This window comes from Plectropomus leopardus, chromosome 14, assembly GCF_026936395.1.
Source record: "Plectropomus leopardus strain MGB_pleo_1.0 chromosome 14, ASM2693639v1, whole genome shotgun sequence".
Lineage (NCBI taxonomy): Eukaryota > Metazoa > Chordata > Actinopteri > Perciformes > Serranidae > Plectropomus > Plectropomus leopardus.
In genome coordinates this window covers 2,810,017-2,837,853 of record NC_142189.1, presented here as the reverse complement: position 1 = coordinate 2,837,853, position 27,837 = coordinate 2,810,017, and the positions used below count along the sequence as shown (strand labels likewise).

Here is a 27,837-nt window from a genome sequence, read left to right as displayed (position 1 = left end):
TTCATGTTCTGTACAAACCCTGAGTACCTCACTCTGACATTTAAAACTCTCTTGACAAGCAGGTGTGCTTAAGACCAATCACCTGTGGGTCGGGTTAAAGGTCAGCGTGTTTAACGGGAGCTGCACCTCTCATTTGTCTGTTAGGAAAACAATTAAAGGAAAAATCACGCCCGTCTCCCTAAACGCTGCTTCTCCTGTTGGCCGAGTCAGCAGAGAGGAGAGCAGGTATCCACCGTGCAAAACAAGAGACTCTCCAGAGGAGCTGCGAGGTGGGGGAAGGAGGCGCCACCTCCCCGCTGCAGCTGCGGCTGCGGCTGCTGCGACGAAGGTGTCGGAGAGCTGAACTGAAAGATGATGACTGTTTAAACTCTGTTTTCTGCAGAATGAAAGAAGCCTTCTCTTTTCTCAGCTAACACCATACACTGCACGTGTTTCATTGTTGATTATAAAAATTGCATGTTGGGTGATAAATCATGCAGCGCAGTCACAGTTGTCACATTGCATCAGTTTCAGTCGAGCAGCACGCTGAATTACAAATCACAAGCTCATTACTGAAAAAGCGACCGTCATTATAAATAATTTCAAACTGACAAAACAGTCTGCGCACTGTGGATTGTGACTGAAATTACTTTAATTACCTAATTTGGGATATTTGCATGTGATTCTTTATCTTAATTGTGCTAGAGATCAGAAAAGTTGGATGTAATTTTTAAATGTCTGTGCATTTGTGACGTTTGGTTAAAAAGTCATGACGAAAAACACAGATATCCATACGTTTAAAAATGTAAAATGTAGAAAATTTCTTTGACCTGATATTTGTTGGTTTTAAAGCTGGAACGTTGCACAATTTAAATTGCTAGGGACATTTTTAAAAAAGTGAGCAGATCTTTTGTCTGATCCTTGCGTTAGTTAGATTTCCTGATTCAGCAGCTCTGTTCGTTTTTCGAATATCTTACTCCCCATTTTTCTTTTAATTTTTATCCAAATTTCTAAGAGAAATTGTTGAAATTTATTCCCAGGTAACGTTTCCATAAAACTCTAAGAACCAAAAGTGATGTTAACATTTGATTACAATAGTAAAAACCTGAATAATAATAAATATATTTTTTTTTGGAAAGAATAGGATTTGTTTTTATTTCTCACCCGTGTTTTGTGCCATAACTTTGGGCCAGCATCCTCCCCTGATCCTGCGTGCAGCGTCTTGTTGAATTATGTTGCATCGCAGCTCACTGTGCTGCATTTCCTCACAAACACACTCATCACACAGATTACGCAAAAGATACTTAAAGACAGGAAGTTTATATAAAAAAGAGGAAATACAAACACAAAGACAGAGCAGCATTTTAACAACCGTGCATAAAGAAAACATCTATAGAATAAAAATCTGCTTATTTTAGGTTAAGACTGTGTGTTTATAGTGTTCACTTTGATTACACAAAATACAGGTACAAAAATGGGTCAATACTGGACCAAAATGGTCTCCAACATGTACTTAGACCAGAAAAGGGTCCAGGCTGAACAATACCGCAGTGACCCTGTAATACAGTTCACAGTTTGAGTTTATATGGAACATTTTCAGATTTAGGGGCGCTATAAAATAATTAAGCTGTGTACATTTTCATCTGGCTGAAATAATGCATCCATTAAACCAGTGGTTCCTAACATGAGGGTCCAGACCCTTCAGAAGGACCACAAGATAAATCTAGTGGGTTTTACGATGATTGCCCGGTTAGAAAATAAAGAAAAAACTAAATTCTGACCAGCTAAATTATTTGTATTATTCTCATTTTTCTCTAATCTTTGATTCTTTGTTGTGGTAGTTTTACCTGTGAGGCCTTTAGTGCACATGAAACCTCTGACACTTGCTGCGCTGGATGTGCATAAACTTATGGATTAAGTTAAAAAACATTCACAAAAATTCATTTTTAGTCACTTATCCAGATTTCATTCACAGTGTTTACATTTACAATCATTAAGAGACGTCCTGCCTCTGTCTTCATCCTTGCATGAAACCGATCACCAGGGTCCAGTTTTTCGAAAATAATCTGATCAGATTTAAGCAGTTGGATTGGATCAAAACTTGAAAATGGGTTGTTGAAAAAAATTTAAAAATTTGGATATCGAATTAGATTACAAAATCCAGACTTGGATTTGATCTGGATCAAACCTTTAGTTTGTGTTGTTTAAAACTTTTTGGTAGGATTGAGAAAAAAAAAAAAAAAAACAGGATTATTTCGATCCCAGCAGAGGATTGTGAAGATGCATTCAGGGCGGGTTTCAGAGATAAAAGGTAAAAAAAAACTTAAATTGGTCAATACAGTCATGTTTGTAGATGTATTTGTATTTTGCACCTGATTTGGTTGAACATTTTTATATATATATATATATATATATATATATATATATATATAAATATACTTTCATTTTTCACTTTACATGAATTACAACGACATAATCTCAAGTAGTTTCTAACATTTGCAATTGTTCAAAATCTCCACAATGCATTTGTGAATATACTGTTTTTCGTGGGTCAAATGGGGGTCAGAAACAGAAATGAAAAGTGGAAGGGGATGTTTATATTTCTTTATATTTTCTCGTTTGTCATTTGAAATAAAAGAGAACACACTGGCTGAAATGGATCCCCTTCTACAGTGCTGGTTATCTGGATTTGGCCATTTTGAAAGGTCTGTATCTGCGTCGGGGCGATCCAATCCAACGCTGCTTTAAAAAACTGGTACAAAAGTAATTTGGATTAGCTGGACTCGGATAGCCAAACATTTGATTCCCAAATCCGGATCATATTGATCCAGTTAAATGATTTTTTGATCGCCTGGGACCTGCAAATCACCTGCTCGTTGTGGAAAATAGCTAACCTCTCTGCTGTGAACACGGAGCAGCTGGCTCAGTTTTGGGACGATCTCTTTAGTTAGTGTCCATGTTACAGCGTGATGATGCTCTCCGAGGTGTCCTAATGTATGTTTTCCTAATCGCAGTATGTCACCGTGTGTTGCTGCTTCACAGTGTCACTGTAAACAACATGTATTCCCAGAATAAACAGCCTTTTCTCTGTAAACGTATGTTAACTCCTCGCAGCCAAATTCACCACAACTCACTCTTCAGGGGGGGTTTAACCACGATCCGTGTCGTCCTCACGTGTCGGGCGGCGGAGATCACTCACAGGCCTTTATTGTATGTCACGATCTGGCAATCTGTTGCAGCGGCGATCTCGGGCTCGAGCTGACTCACACTGATCTGTGAGAATCAGAGCAGAACAAAAAGGTCATCAGTGCACACAGAAATGTGTCGCAGGCTGTCATATATATAAATAAAATGTTCACATAGTGTTTGCATAATACTGTAATCTTCTACATGAGCCGCTGTGTAAAGATTTGAAAGAGTTTCATTTGTGACTAAATAATTCTTAAAGGCTTTAAATGTTCTGTATTTACTGCTAATGTGCAAAAAGAGACAATTTGGCAGATTAAAGTCTAATTTGAGGTTTGCATCTCCTAATATTTGAACCAGAGACAGATGGCTGCTGGAGTTGGAGGCAGAATCCTAATCAGGCATCTTGGTAGGTGTGAAATGGGGAAGTGGGACAAATTGAGTAGGCAGGGGGTCCAGGGGGAGCAGGGCATTCATGTTGCTTTTTGGGGAGTTTTTTTTTTCACCTGCTATCTTTGCAAAAGTGCAAAAAGGACTCGTGCGAGAAAAACAGGCCCCTCCGTGGAACGGGAGGCAGCTTTTCACAGGACTGTTGGCGGCACATATGTCTGAAGTTTTTTGCCATATGGCTGTCTGAGCTATTTCCAGCGGTAATTAAATCCTAAACATTTTAAAGCCAGAGCTGGTTGGCTTGTGTCAGCAAGTCACTTGGCAGAGAGAAGACAAAGCGAGTGAAAAAACAAAAACCACGCCGCGGCCATTTAATGAGGAGAATGACACAAATAAAGTTAGATCTCGGACGGCATCGATGAACGAGGCTGCGATGAAACAGAGGAGCGTCAGTCTCAGAGGGCTACGCCTCATTAGGCCCGAGCCTCTGTGAAGCTCAGTGTGGGATGATAAAGATGTCAGGAGACTCCGGTCATCAGCATCAGTCACTGACTGAGTCACAGCAGACATGACTCGCGACTGAAGATGTAATGATGAAAAAATAACACAAGGAGCTCTTCTCTCTAAGTTTCGGTTACAGATTTGCACAAAAATATGCGATATTATCAAAATATCGATAAAACACAATTGTGAGCTGACTGTGTTTCCACTGAGTGATGTTCTGAGACTTCTCCTCTGGTGATAACATCCCAGTAACCATGGCGATGGAGGTTCAAAACATTAGCAGCATTATTTCTATTGCAGCCACCGCACTAGCCGTCATTATTTCCAATCCAAGGCCACGTAGGCGTGTTATGGAGCCGTGATGGAAAGGCGAGCCCCTTATATGCGGGAGCGGAGACTTATGAGGGATTTCTGGGAGCTGATAGTCCACGATTTCACAGAGGAATTGTGGATTCAAAACTTTCTCTGAGTTACGTGATGCAATAACAGCTCTTGTAGCTCCTGCTGCATCATGGGAGCCAGTTCCTACTGACAAGCACATAGACATATCATGTGACCTAGAAGAGACTAAAAAGGGTTTTCATTGCAGTTTTGCAAAATATGGCTTTTTTGACTCACCTGAAAGACCACCTCATACGAGCATAAAAACCTTTTTGCAATAAATTTGAAATGGACGTGTTTCTGTCAGGTGAACTTTATATCTGCATTTTAATTTGTGCAGTTTGAGGGTTAATGCAAACCTGCCTACTGTAAGCAATGCTGTTAATTTAATGCACCAAACAGTCCGAAGGGTTAATAAAAGATTCTGCTTTTACAGTTTTCTGGCACTTCGCTCAAATGATATAAACAGATTCAACTCTTTATCTGTAATGACTCAGGTGACTTTTGTGGCGATGACGTACCTGTGACATCTGCGGGAAGAGACTGATGGCGAGCGGCAGAGCCAGGCTGAAGGCGGCGAGACACACCAGAGTGTGGACGGGCAGGACGAGTCTCCGCTGTCTCTGCAGGAGAGGAAGCCTGGGGACACACAGAGGACAGAGAAACACTCACTTTATTCACAGTTAATGTACAGAAAAGTTAAGATAAAGCTGTAGAATCCAAATTATAAAGGATTCTTAAAAATCTGAATTTGTATTTGAAAATAACGCTCAAGTTTTGCGCAAATCTGTAACGGAAACCCGCCTACTGAAAGGGGACAAAATGGAGGAAGGGGAGGGTGTATTTTCCATCTTTTTCAGATTTCTGCCTATCCCAGCTTTAACCTTTTAAAACACGAGCAAATTGGCCTGGTTTCTGTAAAAAACACGGTAAGAAGGCAATGAGAAACAAAAGAAGAAACAACCCAAATATTAGCAAGAAAATTTAAAAAGTGTACAAAACTCTGCTAATTTCTTGTGATTTGTGGAACATTTCTTACCAAGTTGCTCATTTGCACAAATGTGCTCAGGATCCAGAGGTTTAAACATCTGTGAAAGGCGCCTGAAAGCAGCACAAGGAAAATGATGCTGCTCCAGGTTTCCGAGGGTTAAATAAAAGGATATAAATGTTTAAATACAGTACTGAGAAGAGTTTAACCCTGCAATTCATCCTATTTTCCAAAACCAGAAAACATCCTGAACAGGAAATGACATATTTTGACAAAGTGTGCCAAAATGCAGAAATATCCACCTGTCAAAATCAAAGTCAGGATATTATGCAGATCTCTCTACTTGCGGTGATTTCGCACGGCGACGTGATGTCACAGCAACATGACATCCTGTTCAACTCAACATCAGCCGGTCATGGTCAGAGAGACGGCACATTCAGGCGCTTCAGGATGAGGTGTGAGTGGTTCATTTCCTGCAGATCAGTAGGTGTTACAGATTCAACAGCATCTCTTCAGCTCAAAGAAACACATTAACAGCAAAACTACAAACTTCTGACGAAATGCACCCAACTATTGTTTCAAAAACAGCATTTCTCTGTTCATTAAGAGTTAAATGAATGCTTCTGTAACCATTTCAAAATAATAAAAAGTTCAATCTTTGCCTTAATTGTCATTTGTTTGCAGTGTTAAATTAAATAATCCTTCACAAATGCATTGCAACAGTTTAAAAAAAAAATAGAAAAGCTGCATTTTTTCCCTCAGGCCAAACAGACTTTTTAAGGGTGTTTTATGGGTTTGTTTTTATATCTCCAGAAATACATCTCCTCGTCTGAGCCCATATTTGCGCTCCCTCCTCGCTGCCCTCCGTAGGATAATCCCCTCTCCAGTGAGCGGGACAGTGAACTCAGCAGGAGCTGAGAACGAGCCGCTCCGTCTCTCCTCCACCAGCGACGCCTCTCCCCCTAACGAGGAGAGCTACTGCCTAATGAGGGAGCTCATTAACACATATGGCTGCCATGGTTTAATTAGGCTACACACACACACACACACACACACACACACACACACACACACACACACACACACACAGAGAGAGAGAGAAATGTGCAGATACACATTTAGGAACTGGGTTACAAAGAGAGAAGTCAATGTGAGAAAAGTTGTGAGGTATCAGAGTGATGAGGGAAGCTTTGGCCAGTTTGAAAACCTTCAAATCAGGTGATATTATCCAAAATTGATGTCACGATTTTACGTAAGAGTGGCTGCGTTCACATGCACTGACTAAAGTGGCTCGTCGCCATGTTCTGGTGGCGGTCTCAACGGGTTTAACTGTTTACATGAACCTCTGACACCACGAAGGAGGCTTCCTGTCGCCATGAGAAGACGAGATAATAGAATTTCCCTGCTGACTATGACAAAAACGATATTTCTAAATTTAAAAAAGCAGGCGCAGTAAGTTCAACTTGCGCCAATATATTTTGCTTACTAAGAAATATATATAATCTTGACTTTAGCTGCTAAATGTGAGTCTGTTTACATTCAGGACACAAATAAATGTGACGGAAACCAAGTTATCATTAAATATGGTGAAAAATGTTGGTGTGTAAAGCCTCTATAAAGAATTTAAAGAAAAAAGGTAAATTCCTTTATGTCCAAATTTTACTTGAGGGATTATGATTTGAATGATAATCCAAATAAATTAAAATTGTACTAGAAGGGGATATTTGAAACCCCTCTGCAATGGAGGCAGGCGTATAATCCAACTTATTATTCAGTTATAGTTCCTAATTCACAATATTTTTCAATATTAAATTTTATACAAAATCTTGCCCACAAAAAAATGCTTTTCATTTAGGGTTTGAAGACATGTTGCATTTTTTTTTACTTTGTCCACATCTGGAGACATTTTGGATGACTTTGAAAAAACGTCCAAGTATTTTAATTACAGTTATTTTATTGGGACATCTATTTCTGAACTGAAAGAAAATGACCATTCCCTAATTTTCTCTCTTTTTTGAAATATTATGTTTAGAAGACTGATGATCATGATGATGCCGTTTTTGTTTTAGTTCTTTAGTAATAGTGTCTTCGTCTCGTTTTTTTAAAAAAAAAAAAATTGTGGCATCAATAATAACAATAATAACACTAATAATAATGAAATTGTACTTTTTGAACACAATTTTTGTCCTTTTGTTCAGTTATTTATCGTGTTGCAGAGCCTGCTGTGCTGTGCATATATGCAGAGGGATGTGAACAATTCAACCGCAAAGCAGGTTTCTAATTTAAACACTAAACAAACACCTCATGAGGGAGGTGGGGGTGACGATGAACATGAAGATGCAAAGGAATTAAATAAAGGCCATGAGGTGTTTCTTTGTTTTCATTTGAATTCTTTCGCTGCTCTACAGAGAAGTTCTTCAGCAGAATAAAGGAAGAAGAAAACTGTAAGTGAGTAAAGATGGATGTAAACAATGTGGGTTTTAAAATATTCTAAATTTTTTCAATGTTTTATGAGGAAGGAAATGCATCCAACAACATACATGAATCGATGTTGGATGCTTCCCTGTGTCTTTCTCCTCCTCTCTAAGGGTTTTGAGCTGCATCTAGACTCATTTACACTTCCTGTTCAAGGCAGGAATATCATGCCGTTAGGCCACCTCGCCATTTTGTGTATAACGTCCAATTGCAGAAATGGGGGACAGGGTGGTCTCGCGTCTGAGCCATGGATGTTTTTTTTTTTTAGATTTTTTTTGTGGCTTTTTTTGGTTGTATTTGATAGGACAGACTGTAAGCATGGGAAGGGGAGAGAGAGAGGGGATGACATGCAGCAAAGGGCCACAAGCCTGAAGTGAACCCATGTCGCTGCAGCAAGGACACTGCCTCAGTAAATGAGGCACCTGGCCATGGATGTATTAAAAAGATCCGGATACAGCATTGGAGGCGGGGCTCCATCATTCCAATGAAAGCTGCTCAGTAGTGCATGAAGTTAAAAAAAAGCTCTTTTTCTGCAGTAAAAAAAAAGTACCCCTATCTTCTGCATTAGCGAACCCATGAAGCTTTTACACTAGAGACTTATGGTTGCTATGACGACAGCAGTGCATGTACATGCAGCAGCCAGTAGCTACTAAAATCCTTGCACCTTTTTTGCTATATTTTTCTATTTTTTCGACACCATGGCCCCTTTTGCTGAAGCACGACTTTTCTACAATAGAAAAGCAGTTATCAACATCGGAAAAAGTTCTGTGGAGTTTGGACCAGAGGAGAGAAACAAAACCGTAAGTGCCAGACGAACAGAGGGAGGAGAGCCGGTATCAGGGCGAGGCTGACCCAACTTCGACTGAGAGCTGTTCGTCTACCAATCCTTCTGGCTAATGTCCGTCCCAGGAGAATAAAGTGGATGAGATGCGACTGAGGCTCACTCAGCAAACGGGAGATCAGAGACTGCTCTGCACACATCTGCACAGAGAATGGTTAACCCCTAACATCCTGGATCAAACTGTCACACTGGTTGGACCGACCTAGTTCAGAGCCAACTGGACAGACTGCAAATTCAAAAAATGCACTGCAGGAATTGAATGATGCCATCAGCAGCAACATGTGCAAGCATCAACTTATCCTTCAACTACAAAGAAGCAGCAGGATCAAGGATAAATGTAATTTCATTTTTTAAAATTTGTACAGAGTACACGACTGAATAATTTAGACTTGGACTATTCTGCACGAGCTGTGGGAAAGTTTGCAAATGGATGCTTTGATATAGTTTTGCTGTTACTAAATGTGCAGCCCTACAACTTGAATTTATTAACTCCATTTTCTGGACCCACAAAAACAAATATTTGCTCTGAATACACTCCTGTGTGTGCAACCTCTCACAGCTTCTGAACCACATGAGGGACAGAAGCTGCTGTCGCTGCCCTCAGTCTGCTCTCAGCAGTGTCATCCATCATTGAGGGGCCGCGCAGGGGCCCGTCTCTGTCCCCCTGTTCTCGCTCCATTGAGAGCCAGTGAAGGCGAGCTGACATAGAGGATAGCTGAGCACCACTCACCTGCAGCCACAGTCTACCTCCCCGCCCGCTGCACGCTCTCTCACTCACACACACACACACACACACACACACACACACACACACACACACACACACACACACACACACACACACACACACACACCCTCTCTCTCTCTCTCTGTCTCCTCCCGCTCAGCCATGCAGCTGCCAGGAATCCCAAACACACCTGGGCAGCCGGCCCACGCCGTCTTAGCCCGCCTGCTCGGAGCGGTCGGGACAAGTGCTGTCAAGGATTTACAAAGATGGCTGCATTCCTCGGCACGCCACAGGCTCAGTCAGGCCATCCATCACAGGACGTCCGTATAAACACATTGCATCATTAAGACATCATTACGGTCATATCACACAACGCTGAATCTCAGTGCGGGAAAAGGTTCAGTGGCTGCAGGAGCAGCTCTGACAATAAAGGAAGCTGAGACTCTGAAATATTTTACAATTTTATAATGAAATGTCATTTAATTAGGGGTCACTTGCATTTTTAAATTACCCTAATTAGTATTGTTCCAGCACACTAAAGCCTTCACCACTTTCATCAGTCTTTTAATGATGAAAATGCTCCTGTCTGACACAGATTGTTTCTAACATTGATTCAACAAGTGGCTGCAGAGTTTTGGTGACATTTTTATTTTTGCCAGCATTAAATGATGCATTCAAAGTGTGCATCAACAGAAACTTAAGTTTCTGAAATACGTCACAACAGCTGAACAGATAAGCTACAGAAACAGCAAAAAGTCCATGTTAACCCTTTGAAACCTGGATCAACATCACTGTGCTTGTGCTGCATTCAGATGCCTTTCACAAGTATCTGAACCTTTAAACCCGAACACACCTTTGTAAATGTGTGTGTGTGTGTGTGTGTGTGTGTGTGTGTGTGTGTGTAATGATTAAAATTAAATATTTAAAATTATTTACAGAATTATGATTATTTTGAAAGCAGGTCATTTCCTTGTTTGTTTTTGACCTTCCCTATATATTTTTCTGATAAATCTTTATTTATTTATTTACTAATTTCTTGTTAATTTTAGGGTAATTTCTTCTGAAGTTGCTCATTGCCTTCTCCCTGTGCTTTTGGGAGAAATCAGTGAGATTTGCTCAGGTTTCAAAGGGTTAAGGAAGACAGCTGGCACCATGAGAAAGACAGACCTCCTTACAATAATAATAACAATAACTAGAAGCACATGTGACTGTGCTTTTTAGTATGTTTCTCTTTTGGTTATTTATTATCTATTAACATTTCATGAAAGATAAAAACAAAGCAGTCTCTTACTTTTCCAGAGCAGCCATGATCATGGGAGGAAGCATCAGGATCGGCATGGGGAGGACCACTCGGGTCAGAGCTGTTTCTAAAAGCGCCTGTCACAAAAGAAATGAGGGTTATTTAGAGAAAATAGCAAGAAAGAAACGTCAACTGTTTGAAGTCTGCTCATACTGAGAGATGACCTCAAGGCCTCGTCAGGAAACAAACAAAGATGCATGAGATGAATTCACATTAGATAAAAAGCAACGTACGTGCCTGGCAGCCACTTTCGACGTTCCCACCACGTTCCCGTCGTCGTCGAGCACGCTGATGCCCTCCGACAGCTCCGAGTGTCTCATGAGCACCACGTTGCAGACGTTTGCACTCGCTGTAGGGAGGTGAGAATGTTTTTTTAAAATGAAAGTCAAGTGTCTCACCTCCAGCAATTTGACATATTTTACTAATTCACAAATGAGCAAATTGTCTTTACACCCTCAGGCTGTGGTTAAAGATCAGGCAGCAGCAGAGGTTCAGTTCTTTGCTCAAAGGTACTGAGGCTGGCACCGTACATGACGTCATTCGGAGCCAGAGTCTGCTCAACAGCAATCTCTGCAGTATCAAATTCCCGCCCAAACACCCTTTCAACCGATCATGAGCGGCTCCATTGCTCGTCAGAGCACTGATTGGCTCTAAAAGCTGTCAATCATCACATTAAACGGCCTTTTTATAGTATCAAATAACAATTATAACTAATTTAATTTCATCATGCAACACAGTAAGAATGTGGTCTCTTGTTTATTGTGTTGTTTCATGTAATGAATGTTTACATTTTTGAGCTTTTTATCTATAGTCCTGTTTTAGGTGTGTGGCGGTGACGTCTGGTTCGATAAAAAGGTAGCAAACAGGTGTCAAACTGTATCACAGCAGGCAACAAGTTAACAAAATGCTGAAAAACACCAATTCAGAAAGGTAAATAGCCTTAAACGAGAGTGAATTTCACTTCTGCTTTTCAGCATGTTTACAAACAGTAACCGACAATCCTGGAAAGTATACCTTTAACCCTGTAACACCTGGGGCAACATATTTTTCTTGCGTTGTGCTCAAACACCTTTTAGACAATTTTAAACCTCTGACACCTGAGAAAATTGATCTAATTTAAAAAACAACAACAAAATCATGGAAAATACATAGTTAGCAATGCGGCAAGAAATGTCCTGTAAATAATAATTTTTCAGAAAAAGGTGACCAAAAAATTACTTAAAAAGCAGCTGAGGGGATTAGTACATATGTTAAAAAACCTAGGGTGAGATGTCCAGAAAGCTATTTTTATAATCACGTTTAAAATTATGAGAAGAATTTTTTTTTTATGTGCATTTGTTTTTTTTTTAACTTTTCCCTTTTTTTTTAACCTATTTTTAAAGTATGTTTTTTAATAACTTTTCTCATTTCTTTGCTCATTTTTTGGGCACCTTTTTTCCTTGTTTTTGAAAGGAATGAAGCCAATTTGCTCGGTTTAAAAGGGGTAAAATAATCTAAGACATAATATGATTTATTTAATTTATTATTTTATGATGAATCATTCATTTTACATCTATAGCTGTCATTGACTGTGTTTCTGATTAACACTGAACCCTGCAGGCTTTACTCCCTGAAAAGGCCAAAATGTAGCACATCACTGTTGTGTCGTTTGTGTCATAATACACAAAAATGAAAGTCATGCTTCTATGCGTGTGTGTGTGTGTGTGAGACTCAGGTCACTCAAATCAGCAACAAACACTGTGACCGAGGTAAGTGACGGGTCAACAGACAGCTGTGTTGTTACCCTGCGATTTATTCACGACAGCCAAAATGAACACAAATGTATGTTAATGCAGACGGACCTTTCTCCTTGACTCTAATAGGAATGAGAAAAACTCATTTTAGAGAGTTTAGTGTTGGCGCCGCAAGCCTTTTTAATTTAAGACAACAGCGTTCAGAGTTATCTCTGCGGAGGGCTGCAGGGCGCACGCCGCTGTGTGAGGGGAATTCAATTGACTGAACAAATGGCTCTTTTTACCTACGAGGGATGATTTTTTTATTTCTATTTTTTTTAAATCCAGACCAATTAATAGAGGGACAGATAGTGGGACTTTGGCAAGGAATAACAAAAATACAGCAAACAGATCAAATTTCCTGCAAAAACATTTGTAATTAATTTAATAAAGGCATCACAATAATTATAAAAGTGAATCAGTTATTGCAAAAGCTGCAGCTCAGTGCTGAAATATACGGTTTTAATTTGTAATTATTTAAAATAATTACATTTATGTACATTCTAATTGTTGTCTAATAACTAGTGGTGCACTCGCAGAAATGCATTCAAGAGTTTTTCACATAATTACTTAATAATTAATATTAAAATAATGATAAATGCTTTCAAAAGACAACAAATTAATTATCCCCCTGAATTTCTGGCGGCGCGTCTTTTCCTGCAGTTAAAGTCGTAATAATCTAATTGAATGACAGGCCGCTGCTTGATTAGGTTATTACAAATAAATCTAGCCTTAAGTAAGCAAACAAAATGAAGCAGGTGAAAATTCAAACAGCACTTTTGCTTTGGCTCGCTTCAATTAGCCATTTTAATTACCTTATATACGGGCCGACCAAAACAACAACAGCAACAACAATGAACCAACATAAATCGGGTAAATGAGGCCTTGACATAGACGCCACTTTAGGGGTAATTATCCAATTTGTTTGCGGCAGCAGAGTTCTAACAAGCAGCCAATTACCAGGCAAAGGCTGCTCTGCAGAAACCTGTTGATTTAATTAAAAGACCCGCCGTGGTAAGAGAGGAGGGGGGGGCAAACAATTTAATTATGAGCCAGCAGCATTCTGGGACACGGGTCTATACCCCTGGGTGTGTGTTTGTGGGAGAGTGGCATGAAAATCAGCTTTGTGGCTCCACACACGTCTGACAGAGCGAGCTCACAACACGTCTGTAACCCCGCAGAGAGCACGACGGACCGAGAGCAGGAGGACGCGGATCGCTCTGCCGAGGTTTGGCTCACGTACAGACAGTTACCATCATCACACAACAGTTTTAAAACATTTTACGGAAATCAGAAAACATCTATAATGTATCTGAAGAGTCAGGTTAGGTGTCTTTTTTCTTTAACCCTTTGGAACCTGGATCGACGTCAGTTTTGTAACCTATGGAGCCTGAGAAAGTCGGTTTGATTTCTTTTGAAAACAGGAAAAAATGTCATGAGCAACTTGGCTACAAACAGCTCTCCACTTCGTATATTGCAAAGATTTCCAAGTTGCACCGGTGCTCTGTGGGCGCAAAATTTGACTTAATAACTCCAATCGGACTTCTGCAGATACACACACACAAAGCCTCACCTGCTCACATTACCGTCACTGCCGCTCATTAAGTTAGACGTAATGACGTTAACGCAGCGCCGATTTATTCTCTGTAAGCTGGACACAAACTTAACAGCTCTACAGTTCAGATATTAACAGTATTTGCAATTCTCAGTAGTGCTCTATGGTTGCAAAATGTGACTAAATAGTCACATTCTGGAGCTCTGCAAAAGCCCTGCTCTGTGTGTGTGTCCGTGCGACACAGAGACCGTAGGAGAGAGCGAGAAAACCAAAATGCAGGTGGCTTATAAAAACAAGGTGACAATTTATACTGGACGTTTTTCATATAGTCATTTTATATATTGCACGTTGAACAAGCCAGAATACCTTGAGTATATTCAATATATCACCCACCCCTACTTCAGCGTCACCACCACAGCGAGGATGTGAAGCCGTGTTTAGCGTGATGATGTTTTTTAGTATCATGTAGCTGCTTGTGAAATTTGAAAATTCACAGTGGGGAATTGACTGACATTTTTTATGATCGAGAACAAAATGTGAAAGTCTCTTCAGCTTGTTTTCACCACTGACTTTATTTCAGACATCTAACAAAAAAAACATCAAAAAAACACGCCGACTCTGAGACGAGGGAACTGGAAGTTCGAAAATGCCAACACATTTCCAGGTTTTAGGACTCGACTGTGTCCTAAAATATGCACTAATTTGGTATAAAAGGCCCTTTTGGCAGAGAACTGCGTTTAATCCCTGTGAGGTGTTTTTGCTGAGCTCTTTGAACTCACCCACTGCTGGGAAGGGGATGAACCTCTGCACCAAAAGCCTGCGAGTCGGGCTGAAGCTGCTGGCTCTCTGGATTAACACGTTCAACCCGACCTGAAGGGAAACCAGACGCAAATGATACCATCAACCTCTGACTCACAATTAACAAGCTGATAAAAAACAAAACAAAAAAAAAACACACACCTAATATTTGTAATTAATATTTGAATAAACAGGTTTATGGTGAAGCAATTTTTTTAATCCTTTAACACCCAGAGTGACTTCAGTTTAGAGCTGAATTTAGATGCTGTTCACAAAAATTTAAACCCCTGAAAAATAAAAAAATTGGTGTGATTTCTTTTTAAAGCATGGTGAAGAATGCAATGAGCAACTTGGTAAGAAATGTCCAGTAAATTCCCCAAAAATATAACAGGGGACAAGAAAATTACCTAAAAATAAACTGGGGTAAAAATTAGATATTCACAAAAGATAAGAGAAATATGTCCAGAAAACTATAATTATGACAATTTTATATTTAAAGTGATGTCATGGAAAAAATATGTTTACTTCTTTCTTAATGACATTATCATCTGCTTTTTTTTATTTATTTTATTTTTATTCAATTTATTTTAATTTTATTTTTACTTTCAGGTAATTTTTTGTAACTTTTTATTATTTTTTTGGACCATTTCTTGTTAAGTTGCTCATTGCTTTCTTCCCATATTTTTGAAAAAAATGACACCAATTTGCTCAAGTTTCAAAGGGTTAAGTGTGCAAAATGGTTTGACTAGGACAAAAAGGTCTAGTTTGCTTTGTGCATAACCAGTCAAATACAGCTCTGTATTTTAACACACTGGAGGGCTTTAGTCAAAAGGCTCAGATAACACGCCACCACGCCACTTCAGCCTCCGGCTCTCCCCACCCCGGCGGGGGGTCGTCACCAGAGCGAACGTTTAATTGGAGAGCTCCTGCCCCCCTCCCGCCCGACGGTCCGCCCTCCAGACACCCTGCGATTTTTTTTTCTGTGCTTGTTGCCGTCGTCAAGCCTGAGGGCAGCAGCCGGATGAGCGCCCAGCGGGACCAGTAATTGGCTCGGTTTGAGCCCGTGTCCACACTGAGGGCTGCGTCAGGCAGGTGTGTGAACGTGTGCTGCACTCTTTTGACATTTACTGACATAAAGGTAAGAAAAAGGTTCAGCTGATAAAGGTGCTGTGATGGATGGTATTTAACCCTTAAGGCCCCCTTTAATATTACACACACTCATTTCACCCTATGCACAAAATGCGTTTTTTAAAATCAAGCTTTATAAAATATTATACATTTATATTATTTTCTACTTTGATAGTTATTTTTTAAGCAACATCATAAATATCAAATATTCATAAATTTTTAGAATTTTAACGGTTTAAATGCCAGGTTTTTGACATGATGCTACTAAGTTTTTTAGATTAAAAAAAACCCACCCACAAAAAAGGAATTATTTTCAATATATTACAGGCAAGGTAGATTTTTTATTTTTATTTTAACAGTCTGGGATATGTCAGTGATCAGCAGCAGCATTGGGTGTGACGGGTCATCTAGTGGAAATGGCATGTATTTTCTTCTTATGCCAAATATGGTCAAAATTACATCCTCAGGTAGAAAATAATAAAAATGACAAATTCCAAGTCAAAAGCCCAGAATGACACCCAGAAATAATACAAGTCGTGTTTTTCTGCTCTGATGGCTGTGGGATCAAAAATGTCAGTTTGAATGGGTTTCAATGGAGCATTTTTTGACCTGAACAGTCTGAATGTAACTATTTAGTTTCCACAGTGTATTTTAGACTTATTGTAGGAGCTGAGCTGCAAATTCACTGATTAAACAAAAATACACAATCTTGCCAAAATGTATGCCATATGCACAAATACAGACACAATTATCAAAAAATGAAGAATGAAAAGCGCCTAAAATGCACCAAACGGTCCCTAAGGGTTAAAGGTCTTTACTGATATGAAACTTCTCTACGTTTGGCCATTTTCGTGTCAAAACAATTGGAATCATTTAAGTTTTTTTTACCTAAAAGTGTAATCAATGTTGCATCTAAAACAACATTTTGAACTTTAAACTCTGCACTGAAGCCCTTATTAATGACTTTTTTATCGAGTTTACGGTTAAAAATATAGGGGAAAAAAACCTCAAGTTCAATTTGCAGTTGACAAAGGTCCAATGTTATGCTCAAAAACTGGTCTGCGTCTATTTTAAAAACATAACGGATCAATAAATGACTGTTTCTGTGCGATGACATCAAATCATTGGAGTGAGTTAGAGCAGAGGCATTATGGGAACTTACAGCGATGGAGACTGCGCTGGTCACCGCTCCGAGGTATCCCTGGAAGAATTTGGAGACTGGAGCCGACTGAAGTGGAAAATAAATGAGATTACAGCATGAAATAAAATCACTCCGCTCTGTTTACGTACAGTATGTGTCTGAATGGGACCGGATCACTGATTCAGCACCTTGGAGGCGTTGCGGTTGCTGTAGTTCACACAGGCGTTGTGACTCTGGTTTAACCACTGTGACAGGAAAATAAGAGGAGTCTGTTAAATACAGCTGTCACAATACTGACATTTCTGACTGTGAGGCCCCCAAAGTGAGGTTATTTAATCTGGATCGCCCCCTGGTGTCAGACTGCAGGATAGGTCATAAGTCCCGCCCCTCCATGTTACCAAATGGTCAAAGGCTGAGATAAAAACTCAAAGGGCACGGCAAATAAATTTTACCCAAAGATGGTTTCTGTCTCTGAAGGTCGTTCTCATCACCCTGATGTTTGTTCAGGTGTTTGTTTTCATGATAAGTTCGCTTTTAATGAGTTATTAAATTATACAAAAGGGGGCTTTTCCACCATGATTGACAGCTATGGCAGCCAATCCATGCACTCGCATTCATCTCATGATTGGTCAGACGGGTGTTTGGGCGGGAACTCCCTCACCGTGGATACCGTTACTGCGCAGATGCAGGCTCCCAATTACATCACCCATGCAAGATGACAACGCTCGTATCCCGGATATTTTAACCTCACTTCAGCATAGCGGGGGTCAGTGAGGGCGCGTCGTCGATCTTTATTTACAGTCAATGAATAAAACAGACGTCTTTGTATTTCGTCATCTCTGTGGCAGAGAGAGACTTAAACTGCAGTAAAAGGTGGTCTAAACTAGAGTCAGTATAATCATTAAAAAAACACCATTTATACTGTTTGTTTAACACGGCGCCAAAATAAAAAACATCACGTTTGGCACCATTCACGCACTGCTGACGCGTGCTGTGTGAAACGGGCCTAATTTTTTGCTCTTTTCACGGAGTGACGAGAGATGAACCTATTTGTATTTAAGTAATTGTAACACTGTTACTGAATATCAGAAAGTACTTTATTACATTACCCATTACTAACAAAAGTAACTGTGTTAGTAACGGTGTTACTTAGTAACACGTTACTCCAAACACTGGTCACCTTTATGAATTAATTTAATAATTTAATAAAAGAGGTCAGTGAATCATTAGTCAGTCTCAGTTTTAAAGGTCAAGAAGTTACCTGCCAGAAGACAGTTGACATCAAAGTTTGGTTTGGGAGAAGGAGGCCAACAACCTGCACGAAGGTTAAAAAACAAAAAAAAAACTTTTACAAAACAACTACAAAATTACAAATACATTATCAAAAAAGTTAAAAAAAAAACCCAAAACAAAACAAAAAAAAAAAATGGAGGACCAATCTTGGTTTTAACGATATATTGACACCAGTATATAACGTGAGTATATATGAATAAACTTCTCTGTAGCCTTCTACATTGTAGATTAATAACGAATATCTTGATTATAATGTGATTAGTGAAATGTTTGTAAAAAGTCTTACCACTGGTGTTCCAAATGGGATAAAACCTGCAAAAAGACAGACTCAGTTTTGTCACTTTAACAGACTAAAGTTATAATTGCCCGTGTTAATATTACACACTCGTATTGCTCAGTCCTAATCATGAATTTCAGAATATTTACTCTTTAAATTCCAGGTTTTTATCATGATGCCACTACATTTTTAGATGAAATATACTGAAATATACTACATGCTAAGTAAATTATCATTTTTTTGATCATCACAGCCTGGGATATGTCAATGATTAGCAGCAACATTGATTCTGTCAGTAGTGGAAATTGCATTTTTTCTCCATATGCCAAATATGGTAAAAAAAACAACAAAAAATGATGTCATCAGGTGGAAAACAGTAAAAATGACCAATTTCAAGGCAAAAGCTCAGAATGACACCCAGAAATAATACAATGCAATGCAATACATAATCTTGCCAAACTTTATGCCAAATGCATGAACACAGCCGAAATTATCAAAAATGCACCGTAAAATGCCCCAAACAGTCCCTCAGGGTTTCTCGTCTCTTCCTCCCAACACTAAAGTTTTCGCAAGTCGTCTTGCCGAAAAAGATGCTCTGAGCTCGGACCAAAATACTTCTGTTTGGTTTTTCAGAGCAGCTGAGAACTTGTCGGTCACGGTGGGAGAGAGGTTTTAATCAGCGCCCAGCTGAGTGTGACCTTTTTCAGGCCCGAGACAACCTGAAGAGCCCCGTCGAGCCGTGACAGATCTCAGGGTGAACGCCGCCGCCGTGTTGGACCACATAACAAGCCCCCAGATCCCACCTCCCCCAAAGACCTCCACACCGAGCGACTGTACCTGACATCCGAAAGGGCATGAGGATCTTCTCCCCCGTGTCAGGGTGGATGATGGCCTGTAATAAGAGCAGGATGACTGCCATCAGACGATAATGAGATTTGGGCTCATTCAGTTCAAATAAGTTAGGAGGACTTTCTGCTGTCGGGGTAAAAACGTGCTCTCTGACATGAATTATTATCACCTAAAATGTAGTGAAACTACCTAAAACAAGCCGTCGGCTGAACACCAAACAGACGGGGAGCTACGGAAGAGGATTAGGGCCAGACAGGAGAAATGATTTTGAGTTCGAAAAAAGTTGAAATGTCGAGAATTATGTTGAAAAACAATGTTGAAAAAAAAAGTCAAAATGTTGAGGAAAAAAGACTAAATTTTGAGAATAAAGATGACATACGCTGTCGGGAAATGAGTCTAAATGTTCGAAAAAAAAGTTGAAATTTCGAGAATAAAAATTAAATACACTGTCAGGAAATAAGTCAAAATGTTAGAAAAAAGTTTTGAGAATAAACTTTTCTAAAATTTCTAAAATTTTTAAAAAATAAAATCAACCCTTTGAGACTTACAAACAGCGCATGTGACATGATTATTTTTTCTAAACATTTCAACTTTTTCTTGACGTGCATAATAATAAAAAAAATTTTTTTAATTTCCTCTCAAAAATATTTATCCTACCTGGCACTAATCCTCCAAAATATGTCAGAAACCCAAAAATCAATCAATCAGGCAGTTTTTTTAATAGGCCTACATGAAAATGGGAATTTCCTGGATATAAAATACAGTTTTACTTTTCTTTTTTAAATTTGTTTAACATTTTTAAACTTTTTCTTTCTTTGGGTTAGTAACGTAGAGACGCAGAGAGAAACAATCAAACCTCTGACGTTATTTAAGTTCAGTAGAAAAAGTTTCATACTGAAAAAAGAAAACTTTTAAAATGGGTCAAATGACCAGCAACTTAACAGGAGGGTTAAAAAGTAAGCAGCTGACATTAGTCTCATTTAACCCTCCTGTATGAAGCTAAACTGATTACAGAACTCAATTTCACTCACTGTTCCAAAAAAATAATTTAAATCATGACTTTTTTTTAAACTATTCATTAACACCAGATTATAAACTCTGATGTCAAATCTGCCACTGACGGCTAATTATGACGGCAACCAAAAACACAAATCTGATTCACCGTGTTTGTAATTTAAGGTGGTTTCTTCACCGTTAAAGCCTTTTTTAATGTTACGCTTTTTTCTGTTTGTTGTGTAAACAGGTTAAGTGTAAAGACTGTAAGTTTTGTTTGCCAATAAACTGACGCCATAACAAGTGGAGATGGTGGTGATAGTGGTGTGTGTGTGTGTGTGTGTGTGTGTGTGTGTGTGTTAGTGATTAAGAGACAAAAAGTGAATGAAAGAATGAAACATCTTACCTGCTTTATTTTTTGAGCCTGCCAAAGCTGAGGAGAGAAAAAAACAACTTAAATGAGAAAAACTGTAATTTGTAAGAATTTCTACAGGCCAGTTAAAGCTGCAGTGGGCAGATCATCTGTTGTGGGAACGTTTCCTGCTCGCTGGGTATTTTCCTCCCACGATTACAAAAAAAATCACATGCACAGCAATAGTATTTAAAAAAAAATTCTGTTCACACCAAATTGCAAACACAGGCTGTCAAGCACACGCCAAAGCAACAGGTGGTGATATAACCTCGACTGTAAGGCCACGTAGACGGAAAACAAGCCTGAAGTCGTTATATATATATATATATATATATATATATATATATATATATATATTATATGTATTATGTTATTATATTTAATATTAAAAACAAAGTTATACATTTCAAGAAAAGGAGACATGCAGGGGAAGTCCAGAAAACGCTCAAAAGTGTTCCTTATGAAACTATCAGTGCATACAGCCTCTTAACAGATAAGAAAAGACAATTTAAAAAAAATTTAAAATATATACAAATATAGGCTACAGTAAAAACTTGTTTTAAGAAAGCACAGGCACATCTAAAGAAACGATGGCTCGCCGATTTTATCAGCAGAAATAGAAAGTGAAAATGTCGTTCTGATACTTGTAATGACTCTGTACCACCTTTTCTCAGTTTCAGTGTCTTTTTCTGTCTCAGAGACGCTGAAATACGTCTGTTACACTCCAACATCTGCCTCCGTTTCAAAATAAAAGTCCTCAAACAAGGCCTCTGTCAAAAGAGTCCAATCAGGTGTTGACACAAGGCATTTTATTGTGAAATATTTGCAGGATGATTCAATTTGTGTTTTTAAATTAGAAATACAGAACTCATAGCAGCAGGCAGTGCTGCAAAAGCATCACAGCAACAACGCTGTTGCCATGGACATGGTGAGCATGCAACACGCTGCAGTTCAGCGAGGTTTTTGTCACGCAGCTCAGGCATAAAGTTTGTTTGGGCGGAGATAACGACGCACGCTCTGACGTCAAAAACAAAGGAGGCAAGCAAAAAAAAAACAACAAAAAAACGTTTTTCCTGTCTGCACATAAACACTGAAAACAGAGTTTCTGAATATCTTCATCCCGGCAGGAGATTTATAAAATGTCAGTTTTCAGTGAACAAAAACTCAGTTTTTGTGTGTACAAAAGGCCAAAAAGGTCTAAAAATGCGCGCGTGTGTGTGGCAGAAATACAAGAAATTTAAAGCAGGTATTTGACTATTTTTAGAAACATCTCCCTAGTTATCCTCACCTTACAAACACCTGGTTCATTAACCCTTTAGGACCAGTGAACACACCCTGAACAGTGTTTATGTGATGGTGAACTGAGGTTTTGGTGCTCACCTGAGCGTCCGTCACTCCTGGAGGCAGAGTTCCCCGCCGGAAACGCTGGAGCAGCTCCACAGACTCCTGCAGACGCTTCTGACGTTTCAAACACACAGAAGTCAGTCAACCGTGAAGTAAAGTCGGGTTCAGCGCTCACTGCAGAGTCTTAGTCAGTTTAGAGATGATTTTTATATACTTCGCTATTTAAGCCGCAGGGCTCATTGCGAACGATAATTGAGTTTCACTAAAACTTTCATGCTGATTTTCGGTTGATAAATGAGTTTCCTAAAGAGTAATGAGCAGCTTTCTGTGGTGTGATCGCCGTCTAATGCCGAGCAAAACACACACTCATGTGGCCCAATTTGTTCTAATGAGCTTCCCTGAATGTGTGTGTGTGTGTGTGTTTCTTTCTCCGCATTTGTGTGTGACGGGTTAGGTGTGCACTTTTTCCCAGCGTGCACATGAGGTCGTGTGTGATTGTATGCAAAAATCAGGGCCATCCTTGTTCCACTCTCGTCATTAGGGGCAAGTTGAGGCTACGCCGGGCCCAGCAGGGTGTGTGTGTGTGTGTGTGTGTGTGTGTGTGTGTGTGTGTGTGTGTGTGTGTGCATACACACACTCCTCCCCTCCTCCTGCCCCCACATGTCCACACCTCCTCACATCCAGGAGCTGCTGCCGCCTTTACTGTCACCAAAGAGCTCGCTGACAGCTTCATTACTCAGAGCGCCGCAGCTCCGACCAACAAAATCACCAAAACACAACAAAGAAATGTGAGGACGAGCCGGTGAGGAGCTTAAACTGGTTCCAGTTAACCCTTTAAAAACCCGGATCGACATGACTTTTTTTTGTACTGCACTTAGATGCTTTTCACAAGTATTTAAACATTTAAATACCAAACCAAATGTCTGATTTCCTTAGAAAACACAAAAAATGAAAAAAAAAAAAAAATTAAAATATTATTATTTATTTTTTAAAGCTAGGGAAAAATGTCGATAAACTATTTTTCTAATCATCATAATTATTTATTTAAAATTATGTAAGGGTTATTTACTCATTATTATTGTACATTTATAAATTAATAAGTAAACATATTTATTTATAAATACACATTTGTACATATTGTTAGGTTTTAATTTTTTAGCACTTTTTTAATCATTAGAGTATTTTTTTTTTAATCATGCGCTTGTTTTTTTAGGTCAGTTTCTTGTTTTATTATTATTTTTTTTAACTTTCTTTATCTGATGATTTTCAGATAATTTTTTGGGGTAATTGCTTTTTAAGCTGCTCTTTGCCTTCTTCCAATGTTTCTGAAAGACATGTTGGCAGTTTGCTCAGGTTTTAAAGGGTTAAAGAGAATCCTTAAAACAATTCATAAATTACTCATGTTTAAGCAAAGGTTAAGACACGGTCAAGCATATTTTAAGAACCCTTTTTTACATATAATTTTGATTTTTGGGGGTCCTTTTTCTATTTTTTGTTGAGTTTGTTGGTTGTGATTTTTTTGTAATGGGTACTTTGACTTTTAATACTTTAATATTTACTTTTAGTACATTTTCCTGATCATACTGACTTTTACTTAAGTAATACATTCTATGCAGAATTTGTATTATGTATTTTCTCAGGGTGGTATTAGTACTTTTACTTCAGTAAAGTATCTGAATACTCGGTGTGCATCGCTCTCAGGTTGTGATCCAGGTTTTATCTGCTGTGTGACCAACAGGGATTAACCCTTTGTGGCTGGCTCTTAGTTTGAACTGACAAAGGAAGGGTTAAACACTGCTGTGTGCTGTGAGTGAATGTGAAATGGAAGCTTGTCCAAAAAAAAATCTAAATCATGAAAATAAATAAATAAAATAAATAAACAATATAAAATAAAGTACATCACTAAGTCTGCGTACCTCGGTCACGAAGAGCGTGCTCGGGTCAATCACATCCAGGAAGTGTCTGAACCGACCAAAAAACGTGCTCTAAGAGAGACAGAAAACACAACACGCAAAAAATATCTTAGATTTCACTTTTATTCAGAAAAAGAGTCAATTAAAACTTACATTTTGTTTAAAGCACCGAACTACATTTTTTATCAAAACATCAGAGAGAGTTAAAAATTAGAGCAGCGACACTCAACACGTGTTTCCTCTTTTTCCAAAATCACAGGAGGACAGCAGCAGCATACAGGTTTCAGATTTTACGACTTTTCTAGGATTTTAGGACATTTCTAGAATTTTGGGACATTTCTCGGATTTTAGAACATAAATATGATTTTAGGACATTTACAGGATTTTACGAGGTTTCTTAGGTTTTAGGTTGTTTGTAGGATTTTAGGACATTTCTCGTGTTTTAGGACATTTTTAGGATTTTAGGACATTAATATGATTTTAGGACATTTATAGGATTTTACGAGGTTTCTCTGGTTTTAGGACATTTCTTGGATTTTAGGACATTAATAGGATTTCACGAAGTTTCTCTCGTTTTAGGACATTTCTCAGATTTTAGGACATTTCTGAGGTTTTAGGAAGTTTTCAGGATTTTAGGACATTTCTCAGATTTTAGGACATTTTTAGGATTTTAGGACATTTCTCAGATTTTAGGACATTTTTAGGATTTTAGGACATCAGGGTCTTAGCCAGGGCCTCTGTCAGGGGTGCAGGATCCTGCACTGGCACTGTTCTTGATAAACGAGCTCTATTTCGATGCTGTTTTATGCACTCTGACACCTTATGTAAACTAAAAGTACAAAAACAATTCCAGGCGTGAATCACTTTCTTTTTATTGTGAATTAGAAAATGATCGGGGGGGCCACCCGGCTTCGGGGCCAAATTTAAGTAATGCTCCTTTAAATCCTTATATCAGACTCAACCTGATGTCTTTTAAAGTTTTCGGTTTTAATTTAACTGGAACAAACTAAGCCGAGATGAGAAAGTTGAGAAAATCTAAGTCTCCATCTATAAAAGAGGTAAAATGAACTTAATTGCAGCCAGATCTGAATCTGTATTATTTCTTTAAGCAGAGAGATTCCAGTTGTCACCCAATAAACAGTGACACTACAGCGTGCCAGCTGTTTCCACACACCAGGTGGAGCCTCCTCATTAATACCGCCGACAAACTGTTTCCTATCTGCATCTTTTAGGGACCCGAATGCACTCAAACCCTTTGCAATTAATTAATCCATAATGAGTGATCCAGAAATACTTTTCCATCATTATTCATAACTGAGCATAAGGAATCATTTCGGAGACGCAGCGTGCAGAGGCGCCCGTCCCTCCCGGACTGGAGTTTAATTACACTAACTGTTAATTTGGATGAAAATCTGGTTTGTGACTCGCTGCTGCGCCTCGTGACTTCCTGAACATATGGATGGCTGGTAAAAACACGGCGTGGGGGAATAGTTTTTTAAAATCTGTTAAATTCAATTATTCACCAGAGCCAGTTAAACTTGACCAGTTTGAGCAGAGACTGGTGAGACGGGACTCAGTTTACCTGCAGAGCCTCGTCTGTTACGCTGTATTTTTCACCTGATCGACATCTTTCACCTCATATTTGGTCATAATATACATTTACGTACTACATTTTTAAGGTAATACTGATTTGTTTTTTTAAATGTACCTTTCTTGAATCTGATATTAGTGATCACATCCTTCCTCAGTGTGTTTCGTTTGTGTATGAATACGTCTAAGCAGTGCCATATTATTAAAATATTATTAATAATATTTATAATAACTTAGATCATATGGCACCTTTAAAAACACAGTTTACAAAAAAAGACACAAAAAACACAAAAAGTCCAGCGTTAATAAAATAGTTGAAGTAGTCAATAATTTCTTTTACAAAAAAGAAATAACATGCGCCAAGTGCTTCACATCAAAAGACATAAAGACCAAAACCAGCATGTAAAAATAAAATAAATCAGAAAAAATACACAGAATCCATCTTTATATATAAAATACACTTGATAACCCACTGACATTATTAATAAAAAAAAGGCTATAAATGGAGTTTATAAATTACATAAATGCATCTAGTTAACTAATGTCAGCTATAAGTTGTGTAGAAAACCTCACCTTACATTTTAGTCAACCATTTTTGAGCCTATTAAATTTAAATTTAGCTTTGTCATAATCAGCATCAGCCTCTGGTCAGACACAATGAGGGTTCAAAGGTCAAAGTTAAAATGACTTGAACTTTAACCAGACACCTAAATAAGCACAAAGTGCCAGTTCAGAGAGTTATAATACTACTTTCCTGTATTATCTCGGACATGAATTTTACAAACACGTCATGGGACACCAATAAAATAACGATTTTAAACATTAATGCTTTTTAAAATGCTGACAGGGTGAATAAATGTAGCTGCTAACAAGATAAAAGAGTCAAATCAGAGTTTCACATTGAAACAGGTTCAGTCAGTAAACAGAGAGTTAATTAAAAATGTGCTCTGACAGGTAACTCTTCACACAACACACCTGCTGCGGCTGCACGTCAACACACCAACTTACGTTTATGTGCCAAACTTTAATCGATTAAAAAAATAAAAGTAGCCCACCTGGTCGAACCGGGACCTGCCGAGCTGGAAGGGGACACTTTCAGACATGTTGCTGCCAAAAAACAAAACTCTGTGCTTCTTTTTTCTCCTCTACGAGGATAAAAACGGTGTTAAAACGCTTTCAAATCAACAAACTGCTGCATTTCCTCGCGGTCAACTTTCAGCCGCTCAGTGGCCCCGCTGCATGACGGGTAATGTAGTTTGGCAATAACTGGATTCGGTTTGAAGCGTGTGTTAAACGGACTACATTTCCCAGGAGAACCTGCTTTGTTTACGGATTAAAAGGGAAGTTCGCCGCTGTTATTGAAGCTCTGTGGGTGAAAGTTTGGAGTCAGCAGATAAAAAATAACACATTTAGAGCTGTATGTTGTGTGTGGAAACACTGAAGCAGTTTGAGTTTACAGAGTAAAATATAGCCCTCTAGTGGTGAGATTCAATTAGGGAGGAAAAAGTGCACAGGTTGAAAAAAAAAGTATGAAGAAAATTACCCAAAAATCAAGAAAGTAAAAAAAAAAACTCAACCAAAACAAAACAATGAAATTACCTATAAAAAAACAAAAAAGCAAGTGCATAATAATAATTATAATACCCTTTATTTGTATGAAACCTTTCATAAAGATAATGCAGCTCAAAGGGGTTGCAAAAGTGCTAAAAATTAAAACCTAACAATATGTAGAAATATATATTTACATTAATAAAATAAAATAATTATACAGCACACAGATACCATAACTCTGAAAATAAGTTACAGACAGGCCCAAGGTGTAAAACAAATAAAAGAAATTATAAAAATAAAAGCAAAAACTGTAAAAGCACATAAAATGCAAAAGAACAAGTTTGTAAGAAATATTACATGCAGTATAAAAAAACAAAAAACCCAACTTATACTGTTTTGATGAACAATGGTCCTCATTAACTGATACAAGAACTTCAGTTACCTCTATCT

The 27,837-nt window shown here is 38.5% G+C and overlaps 1 protein-coding gene across 1 annotated transcript; it reads right to left on the bottom strand.

The window, feature by feature from the left end:
- Nucleotides 1-1,280: 1,280 nt before the first annotated feature.
- On the bottom strand, nt 1,281-27,089 carry sfxn5a (sideroflexin 5a). Its single transcript, XM_042500295.2, has 14 exons — nt 26,892-27,089; nt 24,250-24,318; nt 22,370-22,447; nt 20,984-21,010; nt 19,573-19,627; nt 18,745-18,770; nt 18,427-18,480; nt 17,354-17,410; nt 17,187-17,252; nt 14,878-14,968; nt 11,005-11,120; nt 10,763-10,848; nt 4,962-5,079; nt 1,281-3,252 (listed from the first exon to the last, which is right to left on the bottom strand). The coding sequence occupies exons 1-14, from the start codon at nt 26,937-26,939 to the stop codon at nt 3,175-3,177; spliced, it is 969 nt and encodes a 322-aa protein (XP_042356229.1). The 5' UTR covers nt 26,940-27,089; the 3' UTR covers nt 1,281-3,174.
- Between the last annotated feature and the right edge of the window lie 748 nt (nt 27,090-27,837).

Excerpts from the sequence above, each read along its gene's own strand:
- sfxn5a (XM_042500295.2), bottom strand. The coding sequence starts at position 26,939 with ATGTCTGAAAGTGTCCCCTTCCAGCTCGGCAGGTCCCGGTTCGACCAG. Across the intron at positions 21,011-22,369 it reads CAGGAGTGACGGACGCTCAG|CTTTGGCAGGCTCAAAAAAT; the intron begins GTGAGCACCAAA and ends TTCTCTCCTCAG. Across the intron at positions 18,771-19,572 it reads CATGCCCTTTCGGATGTCAG|GTTTTATCCCATTTGGAACA; the intron begins GTACAGTCGCTC and ends GTCTTTTTGCAG.